Source organism: Xyrauchen texanus, chromosome 25 (genome assembly GCF_025860055.1).
Source record: "Xyrauchen texanus isolate HMW12.3.18 chromosome 25, RBS_HiC_50CHRs, whole genome shotgun sequence".
NCBI lineage: Eukaryota > Metazoa > Chordata > Actinopteri > Cypriniformes > Catostomidae > Xyrauchen > Xyrauchen texanus.
In genome coordinates, this window is record NC_068300.1 from 23,787,857 (window position 1) to 23,814,411 (window position 26,555).

The following is a 26,555-nucleotide window of genomic DNA, read 5'->3' on the forward strand; positions in this document are numbered from 1 at the left end:
ACTGCAAGAAAACCGAGCCGGTGCAGTCATCCTCTCAGCGTCCTGCCACAGATCCTCCTTCAAAACTACAGATGAATGCAGTGGCACTATGACTGGGACAACGAGAGGTAAGGTTAAAGTTTAAACCAACAAACAAAATCGGCTAACTTGTAGTGGTACATGCTTGTGTACATGTTAAATTAACATTTCTGTGTGTGGTGACATAGTCCTATAAACTGGGACCTACATAATGTTAGATATTGTTTGGATGTATGGCTATAGATAGCGAGCTAAATCAATGCTAAAAATGCTTTAAGGTTGACAGTAACTGATCAAGTTTAATGTACATTAAATTAGTTATCTTGTTGAACTGTACTTATCCTTAGGTTTGGCTGAATTAACAGTTCAGCTTTCTTGTTTTTTTTCCTCTTCACATTAATGTTATAGCCTCTGCCCCTGCCGACCCAGGCATGAGGAGACCACAAGGCTCAGGAGAAGAGTCTTTGAGTCCGTAAAAAAAGTCAACAAACTGAAGAAATAAAACCAAAGTTTTTTTGAGGTAATGATTCTAATCTTGTTAAAATGGATTTCATAAAATTGGTATCGGAAAAAGTATAGTTTAGGAACCGGTATCGAAGTCAAGGTATCGGCATTGATATCTAATTTTTTTGAACGATACCCAGCCCTAGTTAGCTTAGCAACACTGTCTTAATACGAAACACTGTTGTTGATTTAATGGTGACCTGGTGACACACCTGCTCATGGGTTTCTCCGAGTGAGTCGGAGGTGCAGGTCATGGTTGAGATTGCACTAGCAGCAGCTGTGGTGTTCGGGGTGGTGGTGAGGTTCAAGCTGCTGTAGTTAGAAAAATCCTCCCAGAGCAGTAGAGTTTCTCCAGTCTCTTCCCAAGCAAGACTGTCACAGTCATCGTCAAACTCAAATGTTTCACGCCTGCCAACAAACCAATCAGCTGAGCAAACTCTGCACACATGGGAGTCAGCAGACATAGCAGGTAGGACAAGAGGGAAAAGAGAAGACAGAGGAAGAAGGAAAGAAAAGGAAAACCAACAGATCCAATGCCACATTCAAGAGGGTTTAAAACAAAAGACAATAACTCAAGAAATGAGAACGAATATACGGCAGTGAACATAGGAAAAACATGCTAATATTCAGATTCAGTGTATATTATTAAAGTAAGAGCAGTTGTATGAATAAGATTAATGAATTATGTTTTTAAAGGGACAGTTCACTCCAACATAAAAAAATTCTGTCATCATTTATTCACCCTCATGTTGTTCCAAACCTATATGACTTGCTTTATTTCATGTCATACACAAGCAAGAGATGTTAGGCAGAACGTTAGCCTCAGTCACCATTCTCTTTCATTGTATGTAAAAACGTTGCAATGAAAGTTAATGGTGACTGAGGCTAACATTCTGCCTAACATCTTCTGCTTTTGTATTACATGGAAGAAAGTAAATTATATGGGTTTGAAACAACAAGAGGGTAAATAAATGTTGACAGAATTCAATTGTTTTGGGTGAACTATCTCTTTAAATGGTAAAACACAGAACAAAAACAATTTTCACCATATAAACACGAGGTGGCAGTGAGAGACCATATAACAAGCCAATTTAAGTGGGCCATATTCTGTGCTTTTTCCCCCCAAAAAAGTCCACATATACTGTTAGTCAATGTAGTTTTAAATGACCACTTCCTATCCTTTCTCTCTATCTCTCTGTGTGTATGTGAGCAATTTGTTTATACCAGTAGCATAATTTATTAATCGATTTTCAAGTTCAGGACCTCCCATATGTCCCCAAAGGGATGTTCTGAAACATTAACTACCTTTCACACTCACACACACGCACGCACGCACGCGCACACGCGCATGAGAACACACTCTCTAGTAGCTGTGAGCAGACAGACTCACAGCTTGTTGAGCATGCGCTTCATCTCATCAGTAATGTTGAGAGATCCAGGCACCTCCTCTTCAAATTGACCAGAATCAAGATCAGTTTCCAATCGCTCCTGCTCTGATTCACCTTTACACTCCTTCTTCCTGCATGTCACCATCCCCTGCAAAACATACATATTCTCAGATTGCAAAAAGATTCAAACTCCACAACAACAATCAAAGGTTGAAATGGAAAGACTTTACAGTTCAATGTTGTATTGTTAAATCAATTATCAGAAGTTGTGTACTCAAGCGTTATTCAAGTACAATGGAAGGTATAAGCTGACTCTATTGTGAGTGTAATTTTCCATACCAATTTCTGCTCTGGAGGAGCTCTGGAAGGGGTACCCTTCAATATCTTGGTCATATCTTCTGAGTTCCTCTGCTGTGCCACATCACACAGCTTGGCTGTGATGTCGATGCGTCTACAGATGTCCATATCAACCTTCATGGCTTTCTCATGGATTTTAGTGTCCAAGTCAGACACTTCCTGTACAAATGCAATCATGGTAAGAATGTGAGTAAAAGGAAAAGACATTTCGGTCATGCATTGATTCAACAGAGAGACACAAGTAGATTGTGATCCATCCTATGAAAGCTGACAACCTGGCTGGACAATATTAAAAATATGCTCAATATCAGTTGAGCTACTGTACAGTCAACAGTGAAATGCTTAACACTTTACTAGGCATCAATCAAATGTGTTGCAATAGGCACTAATAATTAAACTACAACAGGAATGAATTAGGAATTAATAGAATTAAGAAAAACAAAAATAAAATTAAAAAAAGTTTTTTTTTTACTGTAATAACATTTTTATCATCATAAATATATCAGGCCCCATTATTTGCAATCTTGTATTAACCACAAACTAATACTGGGTAGTTGACAAATAACATGGACATTAAAGGAATATTCTGGGTTCAGTACAAGTTAGTCAATCGATAGCAGTTGTGGTATAATATTGATTATCACAAAAATTTATTTGGACCCTTTTCTTAAAAAAACAAAACAAAAGAAGCATAAATTTGGGTTATAGTGAGGCACTTACAATGGAAGTGAATGGGGCCAATCTGCAAACATTAAAATACTCACTGTTAAAACAATATGCATTTTAACATGATGTTAGTGGGATAAAATCACTAACTCACCTTTTCTAAGTAAAGTTATATCCAATTGTACGACTTCAATAACATGTTGACGTAACGCCGCTAACCCTCAAACGACCGTAAAAACATCACATTCCTGCTTTTAAGCCATCCAAAAATTGGCCTCATTCACTTCCATTGTAAGTGACTCACTGTTAGCGCCATGTTTCCTTTTTTTTTTTTTTTTTTTAAGAAAAGATGGGACAGGTTGAAATAATTTTTTGTGGTAATCAACACAATGGCACAAATGCTGTTGATTGAGCTTAACTTGTATGACATAGCAGACCAAATTAATTTATATTGATGGATGAATACACAACACTACACAGCTTGTTTACAGGTTAGTAAGCCTCGAAAACACCCAACAGGCAGATAAAATACTACCAACAGATGGTACAGCCTTCATTTGAAATTCATTGCAACAGTGTTCATTCAGTGATGAACATATCCAGGGAGACAGCACTCAGCTGTAGTTTATTACTGGGCCTGAGCAAAGTCTGCTCAACATGAGAGAACAATATGCATCTGTTCAGGGGCCAGAAGCCTGACAACCCCACTGCTTATTTGTTCACACAGATCTATGGGCAAATATTCAGTCTAATGCTAAATAAATTGACATTAGAGTTCAGCTTCATTTCCCTGAAAGAGTAAATTATGTAATCTTTATTGAAGGCAATTTAGGGTGAATTGATTATCTCACAGCTGCAGTCAACTGATACTGTTGTTTCACATAAGTGTACTTATGTCACTTGTGTAACTGAATATTTGTATGTTTTACATGCTGAAACTGGTAGTGACAGAATAAACAGCTGATGAACACGAAACTTACCTCATAAGACATGAGGCTTTTGAAGACCACCAACTCTGATTTAAGCCGGTCCATATTCTCAGTCATTTCTGCTTGAATAGCTTCAGATGACTGAACACTCTGTACGGACACAATCAAAAAGTTTTGGAATTTTCATACATGCACTAATACAGCATTTTAATATAGTTTAAAGTGTGATGCACAGCAATCCACCTGGAGAGTGCCAGAGCATATGACCAAGCAAAAAATGGTAATTTACATTTTTGGGTGAACTACCCCTTTAAGGATCCTATTTACCACGTCCAACTTCTTGCTTGTTGTAAAAAATTTGATTATCTTCCATAAGCAAAAGGTTTTTACCAAAATAGAAGTAATGGAGAATGATGCTAAATTCATGAAATAAAAATGTAAAATATAAATAAATACAATTTAAAAATGAAATCAGAGAGAATTGGAACACAACACATGGCTTGAATTGAACTGTAAGAATTACAATGTGACCCTCGCTGATGTAAGAGATTATCGTGATTAAAATTAGATAAACCTCCAGTACATAAAGAATCAGATGCGACATGCACATCTAACATTTACCTCAATGGAAGATTTCCCATCATGAATTTATTTTAGATGTTTAATTACTTTAATTACATGTCAAATATGTAGAATATTTCTCACATTAAGCCTCCAAAATGAAAATATGATGAACAAAACCACAATGGGTTTTTTTCTTACGATTATTTGTTGTTGTGAGATTTACACATTAAGACACAGTAAGGTGCTACGAATAGCACAATAACCTGTGCTGTTTGTCACAAATATTCTAGAAAAAAAAGCTACTGTACATAATTAAATTGTCATAAAACCAAAAATATTTTTAATAAACATAATGCTAAATACAATGTCAAGGCCTGAAAGAAATATTTATGGCAATTACATTTTCACAGTTTACATTTTTCATGCCATTGGCAGGTGGCCTACTGTCTAATACTATTAAGAAAAACCCTGCACTTAGATTACATAACAGCTAGACATGCATCAATGCAGCTGTATGGATCTCAACATCAACAATATAACAATATAAGAGGCATCAGCTTTCACCTCTTGTAAGGTCTCCACCAAGGACTCCATCTGCTGACATTTGGACACCTCCTCCTCCCATCTGGAACACAAAATGAATGTGTATTTGGAATGGCCAGAGTTAGTTCAAGAGTCTGTTCAATGACAATTCAATACAACTTGTTCAGTTGCAGAATTGAGATAAAACCATTCTGTATCCACTGCCAATGGCCACTGAGGAATTCATTAAAACTTCTAAGGCTCATTTAACACACTAATAAGCTTCCTTAAAATCACTATGTGTCATGCTGGGGGAAATACAGGACCCAAACACAGAGGTAAAGCTCACAAATATTTAATTGGACAGTCAACACAAAAGCGCTTCAGTGCCAGATCGATCGAGCTCAATAAGGAAGCCACTAGGGAGAGGACATGTGTTCGAGTGACCCCACTGAAGGGCATGCGTTTGAACTGATCACGAAACAAACCGCTTACATGCTGGGCATATGACGGGCAACGTGGTATTACATAACGCGGTGCAGACTTTAGCCTCCACCTCCCAGGACGCCATGCCCTCCACTGGAGAAGCAGGGAGGATGGTGTCCGCTGGGGCAGTGGAGGTCTTGATTTCGAAACATTGAGAAAGGGAATCGAGCTTGACATTTTTGGAGCCTGGAAGACATGAGAGAGTGAAATCACAAGACTGAACAGGGGAGACAGCAGAGTTTAGACAGTGTGAAGAACAGAAAGAGCTCCAAGACAAAACAGTGCTGGTTGCCCAATCAATGTGAGGGTTGTGTGTTACCAACCATGGCTGTCCAAGAACACCTGGGATAGCGGGAGATCATTTGAGGAGGAATGTGACAGCTGTTCAGTGTGATTCCCGGAAACCATGGTAACAGAACAGGCTTGATAGAGTGGGTGATGACAGAGAGGGGCGTTCCACTAAGCATGTGTGAAATGGTAGGTTTGTTCAGATGGAATCGGGGAAGCCGGCATTTTAGGGCTAATTCTGTGTCAAAGAAATGTCCCTTGGTGCCGGAATCCACCAGAGCCGAGATAGCGTTACAGCTAATCAGATTTTGCAGGGGGGCTGGTAGCTCAGCAAGTATTGATGCTGACTACCACCCCTGGAGTCGTGAGTTCGAATCCAGGGTGTGCTGAGTGACTCCAGCCAGGTCTCCTAAGCAACCAAATTGGCCCGATTGCTATTGAGGGTAGAGTTACATAGGGTAACCTCCTCCTGGTCGCGATTAGTGGTTCTCGCTCTCAATGGGGCGCGTGGTGAGTTATGCATGGATCACGGAGTGTAGCTTGAGCCTCCACATGCGAAGTCTCCGCGGTGCCATGCACGACTAGCCACATGATAAAATGTGTGGATTGACGGTCTCAGAAGCGGAGGCAGCTGAGACTTGTCCTCAGCCATTCAGATTGAGGTGAGTAACCATGCCACCATAAGGACCTACTAAGTAGTGAGAACTGGGCATTCCAAATTGGGAGAAAAGGGGATACAAATTATTTAAAAAAATTATTATAAAATTAAATAAAAATACCACTCAATACAACCGTAAGGAGATTGCGATGTCCGGGGGCTTTGTCTAGGGGGTGTTGTGCTGACGACCGGGGTCCTTTAAACAAACATGCAGCTCAGATGTGACCAGACCGGCCACAAGTAAAACACAAGCCCCTTGAGGAGCCGACGTTGCCTCCCTCTACGTGAAACTGCGAGCCTGCCCACCTGCATGGCCTCAGGAGAAGGATGAGGCTAGAGGGTAGGCCTCGGCGGTCCGAGCGCACAAGTAGCGGCATCGGCGAAGTTCTTAGCATTGAGCCATGAGCTGATTGACTCGAATGGATCCACTAATTCTTCAAATCGAGCAGAAAATGATCCCACATAGCATTCCATTCACTGGAGGCAGCCAGCGTGCAAAACATAATCGCAAAGTCCACTACTGGCTGGCTTCCCTGGGAAAGTCCAGACAACACTCTCCCTGCCTCCCGGCCTTGAGCGGTGTGATCGAAAACCCGGCGGAGCTCAGTAGAAAATGCCTCATAGGACGAGCAGCAGGCATAGCAAAATATGCAATTTGCTTATTGGATCTCACTTTCTTTGATAAAGGATTTCCCTGCCTAATTCTGTGTCCAGTAATACAGTGAGATTCCTTATCAAATGTCAAGTTCATGTGCTTGATAAGCTCTCTAACTCTTTTATTTCTCAAATGCTCATGAACATCATTTGTCTTGCACATTTGTCCTAACAGTCTTTCTGGGTCTAGGCATTAAGACACCTGCCAAGGGCTGTGAAGACATGTGCTGACTCAACAATACAAGATACAGATGGGATGACTTGGTCAGCAGACAATGAGTTGTACATGCTATGTTAAGCTGACCTGTTGGCCAGGCATGAAAAGCATACAGAGGGAGTCATTTTTCAGGGAAACAAAGAGAAAAAAAAGATTTAACACTTATAATGTGAAGCACATTAAATAAGCATTACTACACATTTTCTGCTCTTGAATAACTTTCTAATATAACTTTTAAGGCTGCGCATTGCTCAATACATTTTAATTCTTGCTTTTTACCTTATATTTTAGCTCTTAAAGGTTTACTAAGTGCTTTTTTTTTCATAAATCTTTTTTTACCCCTAAAGAAATTTATATTACTTTATTTATTAATTTATATTTATATGCAAAACTCACATAAGAAAAAAACTCTATAAACTCTATAAACTGTAAGGTGCCAAGAAAAAGCTACCATTTTAGGATGACATGAACATTTTGTTCTTATGAGGGGTTTCTTACGAGGAGTTGTGAACAGTGATTTTAATATTTTTAATGCTGGTTTTAGACTGACAATTTTGAACTTGCACCACCTATTGTACTAGCATAAATTTGATGAGGACAAGTATTCGCTATGTTTTTGGTGTGAAAGGGCTATATCTCAGCAATTTGTCTTGCTTTCTCTCATTGCATTTTGTTTGAAAGGACCTTAAAGGAATAGTTCACCCAAAAATGAAAATTCTTTCATCATTTCATCATATACATCTGGGAAGGCATGAGGGTGAGTAAATGATGAGTGTAACATTTTTGGGTGGACTATTACTACCTTTAATAATACTCATACTTATCTTGGTGACCCCCCACTATTAGATACTTTTGGTTGTAAAACACATAAATCATGGTTAACTGTGAATAGCACATTTCAATAATGAAAATCAGAAACCGAATACTAACTGCTGAAGCGTGATACTATATCCACACAGCTAGGTGTCAGTATAAATCCGACCACTGTCATGTCGATTGTTTATGAAGTGATCAGTTGCGAGAGACATTACAATTAATGACGTTGGGCAGTTGTGATTTGAGAGCTATGGTTCCTTGTACAAAGCTATTGAATGGCTTCAGAAGTGGGGAATAATGACTCTTGGACTAATAAGGTATATTTATGTCCATTTTGGTGCTGGTGGTCACCACTGGAATAACATGATAGTAAATAAATTATTGTTTTGGGTGAAAAAAACTTTGGTGCACTTTTCCATTAACAAATAGAATTTCCTATAGAAACCACAGGTTGACTGGACAGTCAGAACTCTAAAAGAAAGTAATCATTATAAGGTAAACACACATGTTTGGAAATATGTCATAGATCTGGCTGTTCAGACAGTGCTGAGACAGTGTGGAATTATCTGAATGTCACTGAGATCTAGTGAAGCTGACTTGACAACAGCCCAAGGTCATGAGAATTAGACTCCTCTCATTTCCTCTGCTCACAGACTCCCAAAGCAAAACTGCATATGCAAGCTTTCATTTAACAATTTCATTCCTTTTAAAAGGCTTTGGATACAAACTGAAACTCTCACTATGAAAGTGTAATGTGAACAATGGACGAATGTAGAAGAATACTGCACATATTTCTGCTGGGGGGAAAAAATCAATAAATAAAACAAACAAGCCTAAGTTGGTTTGCAGGTCTTAGCTGGTTTAGCAGCAAATTAGTTTAGGCTGGATAGCTTTCTTTTCAGTAGTGTTGTCAAATATAGGCACTGGCTTAAAACTAGTTAGTGAACTGTCTGCTATAATAGCTGCTTTGGGAAAAGAAATATAACAGACACCACAGGAAACAGTTTCTTTGTTCTCCACCATAAGCCATTACTGTACACACTGCTTTGACTTCTGCCATTGTTAGAGCTAGAACCGATCAATTTAAAGAGACATAATTCAGCATAGGAGAGAGTTCAAATGACATTTGCTGCCAAAGTTCCAAAGAGCTATTGTGAAGAAAAGTAGGACATGTATAGGCACAGCTGTTATCAGTCAAATGTCCTGTCTGTGACATTGTTATCATAAACCGCATCAAAAGGGCAGAACTGAATAGGGCAAAAAGAGATCAAGCAAGGTGGCTGTGAAGGCCTGTGAAAGAGATCCAAATCAAGCCACACCCGCAGTCTAAACTGAAATTCCTGCCGTGCAAAGACATGTTAACTTATATTTACTCTCAAAACAGGAGCTCAGAGTGTGATGTTCACAATGATCAAATAAGACATCTGAATATAGAGAAAACTGAGCCAAAACAGACTCCTGATGGGCACTAGCAATGATATTGAAGGCTACATTTTGATCAGCCTTAAATACATAATTTACTGAGCACATGGCAGTTCTGCCCACTGTGAAATCTTATTATGTTTCTGCCATTAACCATTTTCATTTCAGCCAGCACATCCTCAATAATTAAGCATGTGACATCTACAGAGCTCCTGCTGTGTAATTGGTGTTTTTATTTTAACAAAGCAATGACACCTACACTTATTAATCATTTATGCAAATGACAATCGCACAATGATTAATTATGGCTCTTTGTTTAGAGTTCTACAGAGCACCACTGTTTACTTCTCTTGAATGTTGATCAAATTCTTTTTACTAAATGACAGTGATTAACATACAGTGTGCTATATAATATACATTTACTGAAAACTTAATTAGGAACATTATGGTCATAATAAAGTGCCAGATGTGGTCTCCTGCTGTTATAGCCCATCCGACTCAAGGTTCGTGTGGCAAGTCAACTAGAAGGTCGAAAATTGCCCTGTGGCCTAAAACCTATAATACGCGGTTGCCTCCATAACATACTTTGCAGACAAAAATGATGGCAAAAGGCAGAATGGTTGCTTAAGCAATAATGAATTCTCATGCAGTATGTTAGGTATATGAAAGACCTTTTTAACTCCAAAAAGGGACAGATTTGCCACTCTAACTGTGCCTACAGATGCTTTTTGAAATTTCTGGAATAGAGCTGGACTAATTTTTATTTTATTTTTTTGTAAATAAATGAATAATTTAGGGCTAGGAAATTTAACACATTAAGTTCTGCGATTAATAGTTGACTGTTCAATGCGTTAAAACATTTATGTAATTAATGCAGTATCCATTTGCCTTCCTGAAACTTCAATAATGTTTTTCCCCTATTCCTAAAATTGGCATAAATAAATTTCCATGAGGTACACGCTCTACTTGAAGGCACATCCTTCCACAGAAATTGACTGTGTAGAACTGTGAACGCTTATTCATTGTGCCTGACGCATGTCCCAGGCATAATAAACACAGGAGCATTTTACTGTACAGAGAATGGGGAAGCTGTCTATCTCTTCGCATCTCCTGAAAACGCTCACTCACTGTCATATGAAGTAGTTTCAAAAGCGAAACCGCACCAGAGAAACTCAGCGTATGTGCTATAGAGACTGAACGGCAGCCATAATAACAATAACTTTGAGATTTTAAACTTCCGCAAATTAAACTTTAGCAATTAATTTGCTTTATAACTGTATTTATAGTGTCTAATAATGCATTGGCAGTGTTCACTTATCTTGCTAATAAATATTGATATGAATTAAATCTGCCCATCCTTGATCCTATTATTAAAAAATTAACTGGAAAACTCCATAAGAACTTTTAATTGGGTAGCATGTCCAATGATTTGATTGAAGTATATATACACTTGTATCAAAGATTTAACTGTACAAATGTGTCTAATTAACTAAATGATGACTAACCAATTTCTTGCAAGTTCTTTGAGACAAAGTATAAATACTGCATATTTATGATATTTAAATGTTTGTATTAATGTAACATGCACCACGATTAATCACAGAAAACTGCGATTAATTCTTTTTAAAAATGTAATCGGTTCACAGACCTAAAATAAATAAATAAATAATAGCTACTTGAGTTGTCTTAGAACACTCTTTCTCACAAAGGGATTCTCTGTGTCTGATCTTGAACAAATAAGCACCAACACTTTCAAGAAAAATGTGTAGAAAGTGAGAGGGTTGAGATGTTTTTTTTTAAATCATGAGTTCAGTGGTATGTTAGGCATTTAAATGACTACCCTTGCTTTCTATATATGTCTTGGCATAGACTGCAGAATTTGCAGAATTTGCCACTTTCTGTTCATGCTCAAGCACATTTCTTCCACTCTCACTTGAGACAATAATCTATAAACTCTGCTTTGACTTTTTTCAGACTCAGTAGAAGTGTTCAAGTGTTTGATAAAAGAGGTTTACTAACCATTTTAAAACAATGGACTGCAGTGGAACTGCTACAGTTCAATAAATCAATAAAATGACTGAAACGACGTGATCTGGTTAGCACTGGGTGATGAGTCAAATGAAATAACAACAAAAATACTATTATACAAATGGATAGATAGAAAAAAATACTTGGATTTGTGTTGCCTAAGATTTTCAAATCAAAAGCCTTGCAATGGCATTAAAACAAGGGGATAGAATCATTAAATATTGATGTGAAGGCATGTGCTTTCTTTTTCTTTTAGCGTGGAACCATGCCAGGTCTATGTTTGGTCCCACAAGATATATGATGGGCTCATTAATCCCAATACATGGGGGTCAGCAGCAGGATACTGATTCACAAAAACAGAGCCAGAACTGTGAAGATTTCCTGTAAATTGTACTCCCTTTCATTTCACTGAGAGAACATTAATGATAACAGCTGCAGACGGAAAGAAGTCTGTCCTGTACCAAAACCAGCTCTTGGCAACCTCCTGTTTTTTTTATATGAAACATATATAGCTAGATACAAGGTTAGAGACAAAGACTGAATTTGTATTTCTCTACTATTTTTACATCTCAGTTTTTCTTTATCAGACAAATTAGCAATAAGGACCTATTACCCTTTTACTTCTTAGGTTAGACTTTGAGAAAAGGGGATACAGTAGTTTGTCACGACTGAATACTGAATACTGACATGAACAATGAACAATGAATGACAGACATAACTATCTCCAAGGCCATAAATACTGTTATTGATTAATCAGTCTTCTCCAGAACATTTATAATTTACCAGAAATAAGTACCACTGTGGACATCAATACCATCATTAGCTTTGTGAAGTCAAAGATATTACTTGAATTTGCTAATGATTATTTGGCTAATAGGTCAAGCATTTATTCAGTTATAAACACATTTTAAGAGAAAATCCTGAAACACTGTGCACAGTCGATCTAATCACAGACAGTCTCCTATAGGTCTTCAGCAGTGCACATCTGTTTCTGCACTCAGACACCAGGAGACAAGGGAGCTGCATTTCAGATCAATATTCAGACAAGCTCAAGAATCATACACACACATATGAAGATACAGACCCAAACCCCTCCTTATTGTGGTACAGACTTCAATAGACATACAGACAGGTAGAAAAAATTCAGATCAAACAGCAGCCGAGCCAGAAAGACAGGGCATATACAAAAGTATGAATAATTACAGCCATGCATTGATTAAAGCTTTTGCATCACAGGGGCTTTTGAAGGTTCATAATGTCACGGATGCATACATCCACAGCTCCACCACTCTGCACGTCAAGGCTGCTCATTTACAAGGCAAAACAATAAAAACAAACATACAGATATGCATCTATTTACCACATAACTGACTGCCTTGGACCAGCTCAATCTTTTTATCTATCTGACGTAAATAAAGAGTTTTGAGGAAAATTGATCATGTTTATCACTGTGAAATAATTTGCTTGATCACAAAGGCAGAATAGTATCTTTCAGGAAAATTGGCCAGCCTGAATAATTAGTGAGTCATTGGTGTGAAACAACGTGCAAACCACTCTGTGATAACACTGTATAGTGTGTACATGCAAAACATGGCTAAAAGTGACACCTGAACACAACACCTATAGTGTGGACACTATAGTATATTTTCAATATTCTAGTATGTTTTTATATATCAAAATACATATATGAGTTTCCAGGCCTTTGTGTGACCCAGGAGAGAAGAGAGCATGTGAGGTTACTAAAAGTGTTGATGCTGCAGAGAACACAAAGAATGGTATATAACCTTGAAAAACAGGTGGATGAGCTAACAAAAACAAAATATGTATTTCTTCAAAGACAAAATGTGTTTCTGTTGGTCGGCAGTGTTCTGGCATGTACCCTTGATGATATCTCTTATCTCTTATTCTTTTAAACAGTTATTATATGAATGGTGTCTTGTTCTAATAAGCTGAATGTATGATATCGTTGCAGCTGGTGTTTTGCTTTTTCTGTTAATCAGCAGTATTCTAACATATATCCTTGACAATATCTCTTATATGATATGTTTTTGCCATGGTGTTTTGTCTTGATGTGTTAAATATCTTTGCAGCTGGTGTTTTCTTTCATTAGTCAAATGATAATGTGTATGAGCAAACAAGGCCGCCTCATAGGGATATCCCGATACCACTTTTTCCACTTCCGATCCAATTCCGATATCGGAAATCTCAGTACTGGCCGATACCGATACCGATCCCGATCCGATACAGTGTTGTTTTTTTACATAATCAGTTTATAATATCTTTACAGTATTGTGTGGAAATAATTGGGTGTACTCTTTAATAGGCTATGTAAAGAAAAACAAACTGTTAACTACACATTATTTCAATATAAATGTATAGCTTAAGAAACACTTTATTATTAACTAGCATACTGGCACTCCCTGAGTTCTGATTACACGCACCTGCATATCATTAGTGGCTAATCAATGACTGCATAAATAAATACCCCGCTTTCGCACGCGCTCACACACACACACACACATACTCTCTCTCTCTCTCTCTCTCTCTCTCTACACACACACACACACACACACACACACACACACACACACACACACACACACACACTCACACTCACTCACTCACTCACTTTCTCACTCTGTGCCTGTTCTCATCGATAGTATTTCTGAGACTCCAGAACTTTCTACTATGTCAATCATGTGTCTTCATTATTGCCTGCATGTATCATAAAATTGTTTTGAGTTATCTCTTTCATCATATCTATACACTGTCTGGATATTACTTACCTGCTGTTTGCCACTCTGCTTAACTGAATTTACTCACAATATTTACATCACTGTTTCAATCCTCTGCTCAATAAACCCTGCAGAGTTCATATCTCTGCCTCTCCGTGAGTCTCCCGTGACAGCTTTAACTTTTAAACCCTCACCCATTTTATTCACAGTTTAATTCGCTTCTTAATTAAATTCTGGTTAAATGCACCTCCAGTGCCTTTCTAAGTCCATATTATAAGTGAACCGAACTGCTGAGCATCTACATCTGAGATGTTCGTTTGTAGCGCACAAATATTGTGCACGGGTGAAGGCTATAAATAGCCGTGCGCGTGTGTGTAAAAGCACCATTCACTACCGCGCTGAAGCTGCGCGTGCAAGAACATATATGTTTACTTATTAAACACAGCCTATTGCAATTCACAGAGCTATCACGTGGCTTCAAGTGGCTTTGAATAAAATGCACTAGTCATATGAACCGCTTTAATGGTGTTTTAACAGTTATTTTATGTCATTTTTTAAGCTTGACAGTAACGAACATGACTAACACAGAGTATCGGATTTGGGTCGGGCTCGTCGGACCGATACCCGATCCGTCTAAAAACGTCAGTATCGATGCGATACCGATCTAGGTATCGGATCGGGACATCCCTAGTTTTAATATAAAAATAATTAACAGATATAGCAATCAACCACTGTAAATAATGAGTGTTTTTTTATGGAAATAAAGGAGAGAGAGAAGGATAAAAAGAGGAAAGCAAAAGGAGGGGCAGAAGTAACAGGTTTGTTTTAGTATAATATTTTTTGAGAGCTCTGTGTTTATAAAGGCCTTGTGTTTGTAAAAAGTGTGAAAGTTTCTGTGTTTGTGAGAGTATCTGTGTTTGAAATTATGGGAAGTATCACTGAAGTGTGATTGCGTATGGATGTGTATATGAGCCCTATAAATAAAGGGACACAGAGTGTATGTTGTATGAGCCCTATAAATATCCATCCAGATAGAGAGGTTGATCATTTGCTGCATAACTAATGAGGAGTATGTATGCAATTTACATAAAAGAAAGTCTAATTAGACTATTTTCATCAATATAAGAGGCAGAAGAGATCTGATGATTAAAAACAAAGAGGGCACTTAATAAATATTATGATTGTAGAATGAAAACCAATGATAAAAATATATGTGTATGTCTGTGAAAATGTGTGTGTGTGTGTGTGTGTGTGTGTATAAGGATAAATATAATACAGTATAAACAAACAAATAGCTGTAAAAGAAAAATGTGCATGAAATCAAAAGTTAACTCTTAGTGGACTGGACAATGTTTATTCTTGGTCTGTTCTTTTCATGCCATGAAGGAAGCCTGATGTAAGATTAACTAAACTGAAAGGGAGCAGCTGTTGAATGAACATGTGTCAGATCATAACTCCTTTTATGTCAAAGTGATGAGTAAGAATATTTAGATTATAAAAAAGTGATAACTTTAAAGTGATTGAATTGTATTTGGGAAATCACATTATCTGGACAAACAATAAAGCTTTGAATCTAGTGTATTGCGCTAAACTAAAGTCAAATAAGTTATTGAATTTTAAACCAAGGTTGTATTTAAGATAAGTGTTGTTATATTAAAGCAAATGGCAAAAGAGAGCAAATGATATGATAAAATATCTAATAAGAAAATTATATTTTGTATCTTATGCAGTTAAACCTTAAATGTGAAAACTTCACATTCATGTGTCTGTTTTATGTTCTGTCTGGTCCAGTTTATGAGAGAATACTATTTTAACATTATTAAATTAAACTATTAGATTTTTCTATGATTTAAAAAAATGTCTGGAGAACAATTTAAATGTGAGTGCAGCGTTGTCGGTGTAAACTTGATCAACCAACAAAAGATAGGCAGAGATTTTTTATTTTTGTTAGGGACTGTCTGGTGAAGGGATTGAGGATGACTTTGAGAGGAAACAGGCCTCTCTTGATGTCTTCAGACAGACAGAAAGGGGCCCCGACTTTAGAAAAAGATAGAAAGCAGATAGATAGCTATTTTATTTTTATTTTATTTATTTTTTGTTTGGTATACACATAATAGGTCTTGGTTGATCATGGGTACACTGAGAAGCTGCATTTGAGAATAAAATTAAAGGAAAATAAATTTAAGAATGATTTGGATCATTTAAAAATTAGTCTTTGGGGCAGGTGAAGCCCATGGAGAAAGGTTAAGATTAAATTGAACATCATAACTTCCTCATATATGAATGTTAATAAGTTCATATTCATGTGTCTATTCTGTGTTTCTTTTGTCATAATTATGTATGTTGTTTCACTCACTCATTCTGGAACTAGTTTCTCACCATTGCAGATGGCTGAGAAAGATGATTTTATAGAAGTTACTAATGCTGCAGGAGGAAATCCGGAGACAAAGAAGAATGAAAATGATGTGATTGATCTGATATATCCTCCTGCGCTCATTACTGCTGGTAATCATTATTGATTTGCCATTTATAATGTGGATTCAAATTTCTCTGGAAAAGTTGATTTCAGTCTTATACGATCACTTTCTGATTTTCCAGAATGCCATCAATGGGGTTCAATGCCCGTGTCTAAATTGTTCTGAGGGTCTAAATTTAAATCCAGCAGCTAACCACTGATTTATTGATTTGAAGAGTAAATATTACAAACATGTGGCAAAGTTATAGAGTTACCTATTGGATTGGTTACTCCCCCAAATTTTCCAGAGAGTACCCTCATAATAAAGAAAAAAAAAAAAGGAGGTTAGTGTGTGCTACAAAGTGCTGATTGAGTGTCTATTTCTATTACTACTATTTCCATTTGCCATAGTTAATACATGAAAGTGTAATTTTAGAGGTATAATAGTGATAACTGTTAAAAGATGATGAAACATTTGGATAAAAAAAAAAATAATGTAAGAGTCATGAGAAATTAAAAGTACGTAGTGTATCTTACTGAGCAATTATTTCAAAACACAAGAAAAGAGATATGTTTTTAGATATGTTTGTCTTTAAGACTTTATTCTGTTTAATCTTTTACTTTTCTGTTAGTTTAAAAACTTGATTTATATTATTTTATTAGATAGAATGGAAGTTCCTTCACCTGAGAAAGTGTAAGAAATGGAGAAAGTAGTAATAATAAATTATTACTTAATAATAAAAAAGGGATTATAATATATTAATAATAAGATAGGTGTTGTAAATGTAAAGCTCTGCATGAACAGAAGGCTAGAAATAAGTTGTATTGATTATATAGAGAATGTCGAAAAAGACATTGTGTTCTGTTTTATTAAAGATTAGAAAGGTTATTTGTGTGTTGTTTGAACAGACAGATGTAAGTAAGTTGAGAGTAGTTTTTTGTTGGTGTGCAATGAGAAAGTTTGAAAGGAGTTACTATAATCAGTTATTATAAATATAATTTTCTACTGTTGAAGAATAAATTAAATATATTATTGTGAGATTGTAAAATGAAAAAATAAGAAATAGCTGTAATGAGATTAGAAACAGTGTGAGGGAGAGGAATGCCCCCTTCTTACTCTCAGTCTAAAATTGATAAGTGTCTGCTTGAAACAGAAACACAAGAGCAGAATTTGAAGAAATATTCATAAGTGTTTTATTTCATTTTATTTTGGTTTGATTTTATTTTTATTTGTAAAATGATGTGCCTTGACACTAATGTTAGATAGAGTGATATGAAGGAGTTCAAACAGCTCTCCTCATCAATGATTAAAGGTTGTATATATTCAGAGGGCAATCTAAAGTTAAGGGTTTATACTAAAGAAAACAGATTAAGTTGAAAATTCATCTAAAAGAATAAGTGTAGTTTCAAAAACTATCTAGAGACTATTATTGAATTAAGGTGATGTTTTTAATTAAGCTTCTTAGAAGCTTGACAGGGCTTTGATCTGATGTTAGTCCCCACCATGATACATAGTTTTGTGTAACATTTGCTGAAGTAGCAGAAATAAAACCTGAATGGAAATTAATTATCTATAAATGAGTTCAATTTTAGCATATTTTACTTTTACTTTGGACAATTTTAATAGATTGATGAATTTTTAATAATGCTTTTTTGAATTTAACCATGTTTTGAATTGTCTCCATATTTAAGCATTTGTAGATGTTCCATTGGCTGTGTCGGTTCTCTGGTAACACAAGGTCAAGATATGAGAGGCTACCAAAGATACATGTTTCTTTTTCTTTTTAACAGATAGGCGAGGGATCTCCCACCAATATTTAATTAATGAAGGAGATAAAACATATTGGTGGCGAGGGAAAGAAACAAGGCAGTGACCTTGTTAGTCAGAGATAGTGGGTAACAAGATAACAAAAAGGTATATAAACTGAGAACTTAGGATAATGAGTCAGAACGGACAGCTGGCCGATCTCATGTTTGTTGGTGTTCAATAAACTACAACTTTGGCATCTGGAACTCAAGACTCCGAGAGTTTTCTTACAACTTAGAGAGATTCATCGCAATATTCCACGACAACACCTGAACACAACACCTTATACAGTATGTGCTTGTTGAACATTTGGTTTCATAAAAATAGCCATTAATAGGGAGTTGCTGGGAAGGCTTTCCATTAGATGTTGGAACATGGATGTGGAAATCTGGTCCTTCAGACACAAGAGCATCAGTGAGTTTCTTTCTAAACCTTGCTTTGTACATGGACATTGTCATATTAGAACATAAAAAGGGCCCCCTCCAAACTGTTGCAACAAAGTTGTAAGCTAAGCAAAAAATTCTGTAGAATGTCATTGTTTGCTGTATTATGAGATATTACTGAAAGAGTCATCTAGTGTTCTCAGATTACTTGGGTTAGTTCCATCCTTAACCATACAAGTGTAACTTGTTCATCTTCCAGCGAAGTCTAAAACAATGTAACTAACAAACACGGATGTGTATTAGTACTTTTGGCCATGTAGTACGTTTTCCAAGTAATAGATCATTAGTCTACAACCTGTTTCTACTCTCAGATAATTGTAACAAATTCATTAATAGGGTGATTCTCATGAAAGATGTCATGGTCATATTTAACCCCAAATCAAACAAAAAATATTAAACTATATTTTGCTTAAATTATGTTTTACATAAAGAAAACAAAGCCTACATTTAGGACCATTTTTTGTAGTGTGACTAAGGCTGTCACAATTATGAAATTTGCCTGATGATTAATTATCAAACAATAATTGCATACTTCTTAAGGTGTACATGTGTTTCATATACCTAAAGAAGTCATTTATTCATATTTAAATTGGAATCATAATAAAATAATATATATTATTTATTTTAAGGCTTTAAAAACTTTAAACTTTTAAATAAATACAATTTTAAAAATCTAAATATTTCCAAATACTTAAAATAGTCTCTCTTTTTGGTCAACTTTAGTATTGGTCCATTTTACATTTAAACTGTTGTTTTTGAAACACAGTCAACCTGAATAGCCATTACAATATATTACATTATACAATAGTAAAATATTTCTGTCCAATGATCTTTACTTTCACATGTTATTTTAAGTGTCAGAATCACAACCATTATTTTTTCGCATGAAGACTTTTGAGATTGTGTGTGAATATTTTTCATCTTCATTATCTATCAGTTATCGCTCATCTCGATACTGTGTCATTAACACAGCGTTTATAAACCCACGATGACCAAGAGAACAGTTACCTTTATGCAATCGTTTAACTTAAGTTAAACCTGAGCGATTTGCGTTCACTATATAAACCCTTCTTTATATTTTCGCGGGAGTTTGGCACGAACCTCCGCAGACTGCGTGTGCGTCACAGCGCTTCAGAAGCGGTTAAAGATGCGTACACACTGCCAGCGACATCGCGCGCGACAGCGACTCAATACTATTCATTTTCAATGCGAGCACAGCGACTTCCGGCGACACGAGCTGTCGCGACCGTTGGCGCTAGATATGGCGTGTCCAGCGATGCGACAAAGTTGAGAAAAGTTCAACTTTATTCAAATGAAGAGCGACTAACGGAAGCGACAGCCAATAGGAGAGAAGACGGGAGAGCTCACGTGATCCTTTCTCTCTCTCTCAGCTCCTGCAGTAACGGAAAGATGGATGAAAGGCTAATTCTTGCTGTTCTAAATTTTCCAGTGCTCTATGATATGTCTCTTCCCACGTACAAGGACATTTTTAAGAAAAATACTGCGTGGAAAGGTGTATCTGAGATCGCGGGGATTTTATGGACCCAGACAGACCGACTTTTTTACTTTCGCTGTGGCATTTTCGCCACAGATAAACAGCCGCTATGGCAAACAGCACGCCTTCTTCTTTGCATCTTTTTTTCAATACAATGAAAGAGAGTCTAACATTCTGCCTAACATCTCCTTTTGTGTTCCAAAGAAAGAAGAAATTCACAAAGGTTTGGAACAACATAAGGTTGAGTAAATTATGACAGAATGTATTATTTTTGGGTGAACAATCCCTTTAATGATAAACTGAATGCTATATTGATTGTGCTTGATGAAGGAAGCATGCTTTATTAAAAAAAAAAAAAAAACACCCATTGATCAAGATTTTTCTGAAGACACTTATTTTAATGCACGCTAATAACTATGGAGTTATATATGTGCCACAATTCTGTACACCAAAATTGTTCTGTGCATGCATGATATTTTGAGCGCACAAAAAGTTATTTAGCACGTGCTTGAACTCAGTTTTGTAACGCAATGTATCTTCTTGCAAAGATTAATACATTTTTTGCATGTGCAAAAACTCCCTCGCTCACTCTCCTCATATGTGTGCTCTGAACTTTTGACTGCTGGCTTGATTTTAAACCGTCTTCAGACAAGCCCACCTCCTACGTCAGGACTGGCTATTAGGAGCTGCTTAAAAGCCCTCTGTGATTGGACAGTTGAGGTAGCTACAGCAACCATGAACATCTCAGTGTAAATATTGCAGAAGAGCCAACAGGCACAATTCTACAAGTTCAGTACACAATTTATATACTTGTAACACTTAAAGATGGAAAAGGAGGAAGCTGGGACTGGCTTGACAAACACACAGACATTTAATAACACTTTTCAGCATACAAAGAAACAAAAGCATGCACTGCTTTTCAGCCAGCTGCGTCAAAACATAGCAACACTGAAACACGTGGAAAAGCTTCGTATATCTCTCTCCCATCTGCCTCTGTCTCTTCTCCTTAAATACTCCCACCTGTTCTCGCTGGAGCTCGGCTCCACCCTGCTCACAATAATACTGTTTGCAGTTACCATTAAAAAATATCTTTACCCCGTGGATTATAGACATATCAGGAATACTGTAAGGCTTAACATACTGTAATGTAAGTTTTTCAAAATATAGTAGCCTGGGATCATGCAATGCTTCCCTTCCCAATGCTTCCCCTAGGTCCTTGATCATTATGATGCAGTTATACACATGGGAGATATTATATTAATATAATTTCACATAAAAGTGGTAGCTAACATGGCTAAGCTTGTAGTAAATGTAACTTGGTAACCTAGATAACAAATACTAGCCAAGAGAAAGTACTAATATAGACCAAACTAAAAGAGCTAGACGGATATCTAGCTAGTAAGCCTATTGTCAGTGTACACACTAAAAATATATATTTCATAAAGGTTAAAAAAAAAGAGAGTTAAGTCAACAAAAGAACTGCTTTCTTGTGGTTATAGTGTGTAATACATTTCCTTTCTTGACAACAAACTATCCCCTTCTCCTCTTCCTCCTGTATTGATTAGCAGTTTGATCTGTGATCTAGCCAGCCAATCAAAATTTACCACCTCATCTCCGATTGGCTGAAATTCTGGCACATTATAATGCTGTAAACCTCTTGAGCAAGTAAGTGGTCAAATAGGAGCACACGCAGAGTGGGTAGTTGGAGAGAGCAAGTGAGATCTTGCACACGCAAAAAACAGTGGAGTTAAATTTTGATTGAAGCAAAAAATAGATTTTTGTTTGCTCAAAATGAATTCATCTTTGCAAGAAGATACATTACTTTACAAAACTGATTTCACAAGTGTACAAAATACCTTTTAATGCACTCAAAATATAATCTTGCGCACATAGAAAATGTATGCGCGCTCAAAATACAATTTTGTGCACACGGAATTGTGGCACATATATTAATCCGTAGATAACAGCTGTTTATCATATCTGTACAACTGTGCACACTTCTAGAAATGTTTGAGTTCCCATGATCATAGATCCCCAGCTTGCCTGGGGGGACATAACTAATTTCCTGCCCAGTGAGGCAGCACCACTGAATCATTCCCTAGAGAGATGAACACATTCTGCTGTAGGCTTTACCTCCTGTCCACAACATTGATCCCCCACAAACATCACCTCAGATGTGGTGACTGCCAACATCCCTGACCAGACCTGGACAGACATCTTTAGGTCAGCAGAGAGGGTCTGCTGGGGTTATAAAACATCTTCCAGAAGTGTGTGTTCTTCAGAAGTTGGCATCTGCAGAATGCTAGGCTTTTGTGATAGGAAAGGTTTATTGCTTGATTGTTGATCATACAAAGAAATGCATGGCAGCTCTGCTGTCACTGGTGTGTGAATGTGTGTGTGAATGGGTGAATGAGTCACAGTGTAAAGCGCTTTGAATAACGTTAAGGTTAAAAAGACGCTATATAATTGCAGACCATTTACCATTTACAAACGAAATAGAAAGAGAATCCTAGTGTTTTCAGGTTACTTGGGTTAGTTCCTTCTTAACAACACAAGAGAAGCTAATTCATCTTCCAGCGAAGTCTAAAACAATGTAATAAACCTGAATGTGTTTCAAAGCCATTGGAATTCTAACAAAGGATTAATCAGCCTGACAAGCATTCCACATGGCTCAAAGAGTGGGAGGATGGGCGAAGAACACACACACACGGTTGTACAACACTCCAAGGGTGGGATAGAAAGACTCCATAGTCTAGAAACATCAAACGAAGAGTTCATTCAAACATTATACATTTGTCAAAATTAAGTCGTTATTTTTTTTGTTAAAACAAATCCATCTTCCAAACCATGTCTTAACCAAATACACTTTGATAAACCTATAATAATCATATTATATTATAAATATTTTAGAGCTGTCAGGACGGATTTCACAGGAAATTGCATATATCCGTACACAGAGAAAATAAGATCTGGCTACTGCAGCACATGTATGGTGTGAGAGTAGCTAAAGCTGAAAGTTTGTTGTCACGCATCTGTGTGTGTGCATTGAAATACAATAATTATACTGTAATCGTGGCAGAACTTTTCACTTGCTAGCACACGTGTGTATTTTTCTTTATAATGGCAATCGTTTATATAAATTAATCCTTTAGTCCTAGGCTTGCATATGACATGTGAGTCTTGAAATGATGTTGACCACTGGTTGGTAACAATGACAATCTATAAATTAGTTACTACCGTGGTCTATTTGGCCAAAATATCCTGCAGTTATAAAAACTTTACAATGTTTGACCTTATTAAACTAGCCTAGTGTCCCTAGTGTCACTACATCGACACAACGTCTTGTACCCTCCATCAGGGAATGGAGGTTACGAAAGTAACCAGGACGTTCTAATGACCGATTCAAGCACTCAAATAAATATTTCACACAATATGGTAATTTCATCTCTACATCTGCCACTATCAGTCTTGGGATATTGTTAGTCTGTAGATCAATTCATAGATCAGCACTTTGATTAAGATAATGACTGATTGATCTAGTGGTAACTTTTTAGAGGTTCAGTGTACTAATATGACCAATTATAACTTTTTATTTTAATAAACCAGGATTGCATCTGTATGTCAGTGGATTGGTGTTACACTTTAAAATTAAAATTAAATAAAAGATGCGGGAGACGAGAGTAGCAGAAATACAGACACATTTATTGACCGTTCTCTATATGAAAAAACAAAAACAGCGAACTCTGACAGCGACAACCACAAACTCTCCGCACCAGCAGCGGTAATCTGGAAAAAAGTCAATGTGCACCTGAGCACCCATGAACGAGATGACAGCTCACACAGTGTGCCCCATCAACAATTAGCACCTGGTTACCCCACACTTGAGAGGGATTAAGAGAGAGGGAGAGAAAGAGTAAAAGACAACACACACTCTTCATACACACAAACAATCCAGCCAAGAAGGCCATCACAATGGTTGACACGGAAAAGTGCAGGAGGGGTGGAAAAAATGCTAACACTAAGGACACTGATAACAGCCACAACAAACACTTATAATTTACAATAACACATTCCAGCACCGGATCGCCAGTCAAAACACACACAGATGAAATAGAAACTCTTACTCCAGAACTGGAGTCTTTTCAATGGGATTATACACATATCTGACGAAAGCTATTTAAAAAAGTGGTGAGGACACATCTCGCTCATCTCAACCCATAACTGTCAGAGATGTATCTAAAAATCATTCAGTGAATATTTGGAAACAACTGAGAAATTATTATTTTACCTCTTTTTTCCATGTATTTCTTCATGTGGTCATTGTTGTAGTTGTTGAGAAAATAAAAAGAAATAGCTAAATATTGCAATAGCAAGTACACGATTGGTCAGATGCTGTGATTGGCTGTTGCTGTAATCAATAACACAACTGGCCACTGCTGTATTTGAGTCTGGTATGGGTCGGTGTAGTCATTTGTGCGTTATAATGATTTTCGATACTTATGCTGGGGTGGCAGATAGGCATTTGCCACCCTATGCCACCCCGGTAGATCCACCCCTGCATTCCATTTGTGCATCATATTCAAAGTAATTTGAGGGCATACAACAGGTTTTGGTGAGAATTTTATTTTATTTTATTTTTTCAAGTAAAAATCTGGACGTCTGTTGCACATTCACGAGTGCATGAGAGAAGCTAATTTATAGTGCACATTTTTAGCACTAAACAAAGCAAGTTCTCGTGTGGTAAGTAATATGCGCTTGTACATTATATATCTGTCTGAACAGAGTTATATGTCAGTGGGAAACCCACCTATTACAGCACAATTCTGCTGCAGGTCATGATAGAAAGTAAAGGAAACAAACACAGCAACAACTCAGGAATATCTGGAAGTAAAGTGAAGCACCTGGAAATAAAAAAGTGAAGTCTTCTTTGGATACCATGTTTATCACGGGGAAATTACATTGTTTTTGAGGAAGCCACTTACTTAGCGAGCTGCATGTATACAAGAGTAATGAGAACGCTGCTTATACATTGCATGTAAACCGTAAACTCACTTTCTCACAATACGCCGCAGGGCTTGACATTAAGGATTGTCATATGCATGTCCTTTGGAGTAACCAAGCCAGGAGAAGTGAGAAATGTAAATGAAATACAAAAGACAGAATGTTAGCCCCAGTCACAATTCACTTTCATTCATATTTTTTTCTATTCAATGAAAGTGACTATCAATCTGCATAACATCTCCTTTTGTAAAGAATGAATATCATATGGGTTTGCGATACATTAGGTGAGTAAGTTATGACAATATTAAAATTTTTGGGTCAATCTCTTTAAAAGTCACCAGACTAAAGTTGACAAACTGCACTGTAAATTAACAGATGAAATCCTAGCAGGGAACCTTGCTATTAAATCAGTTATGATGTTAATGAAATAAATAAATAAATATTTCAAAATAACTCAACACACAGCCATTAATGTCTAAACCGCTGGCAACAAAAGTGAGTACACCCCTAAATGAAAATGTCCAAATTGGGCACAAAGTGTCAATATTTTGTGTGGCCACCATTATTTTCCAGCACTGCTTTAACCCTCTTGGGCAAGGAGTTCACCAGAGCTTCACAGGTTGCCACTGGAGTCCTCTTCCACTCCTCCATGATGACATCACGGAGCTGGTGGATGTTAGAGACCTTGCGCTCCTCCACCTTCTGTTTGCCCCACAGATGCTCAATAGGGTTTAGGTCTGGAGACATGCTTGGCCAGTCCATAACCTTCACCCTCAGCTAATTGGGCCCAATTAGCCATTTTCCCTCCCCGGTGTCATGTGACTAGTTAGTGTTACAAGGTCTCAGGTGTGAATGGGGAGCAGGTGTGTTAAATTTGGTGTCATCGCTCAAACTGGTCACTGGAAGTTCAACATGACACCTCATGGCAAAGAACTCTCTGAGGATCTGAAAAAAAGAATTGTTGCTCTACATAAAGATGGCCTAGGCTATAAGAAGATTGCCAAGACCCTGACACTGAGCTGCAGCACGGTGGCCAAGACCATACAGCGGTTTAACAGGACAGGTTCCACTCAGAACAGGCCTCGCCATGGTCGACCAAAGA

General features: G+C 37.1%; 1 protein-coding gene across 2 annotated transcripts in view; it reads right to left on the reverse strand.

Annotated features, from left to right (window-relative positions):
* The window catches only part of iffo2a (intermediate filament family orphan 2a), a 40,539-nt gene that overhangs the window by 4,890 nt on the left and 9,094 nt on the right, over nt 1-26,555 (reverse strand). Inside the window, exons 2-6 of one of the 2 annotated variants that reach the window (XM_052091262.1) lie at nt 4,991-5,051; nt 3,914-4,012; nt 2,250-2,426; nt 1,913-2,058; nt 735-930 (exon numbers count right to left, since the gene is read on the reverse strand). In XM_052091262.1, the coding sequence (XP_051947222.1) occupies nt 735-930; nt 1,913-2,058; nt 2,250-2,426; nt 3,914-4,012; nt 4,991-5,051 (679 nt within the window). Of the gene's footprint in view, nt 1-734; nt 961-1,912; nt 2,059-2,249; nt 2,427-3,913; nt 4,013-4,990; nt 5,052-26,555 lie in introns of both variants that reach the window. The other variant, XM_052091260.1, reaches the window with a different exon arrangement.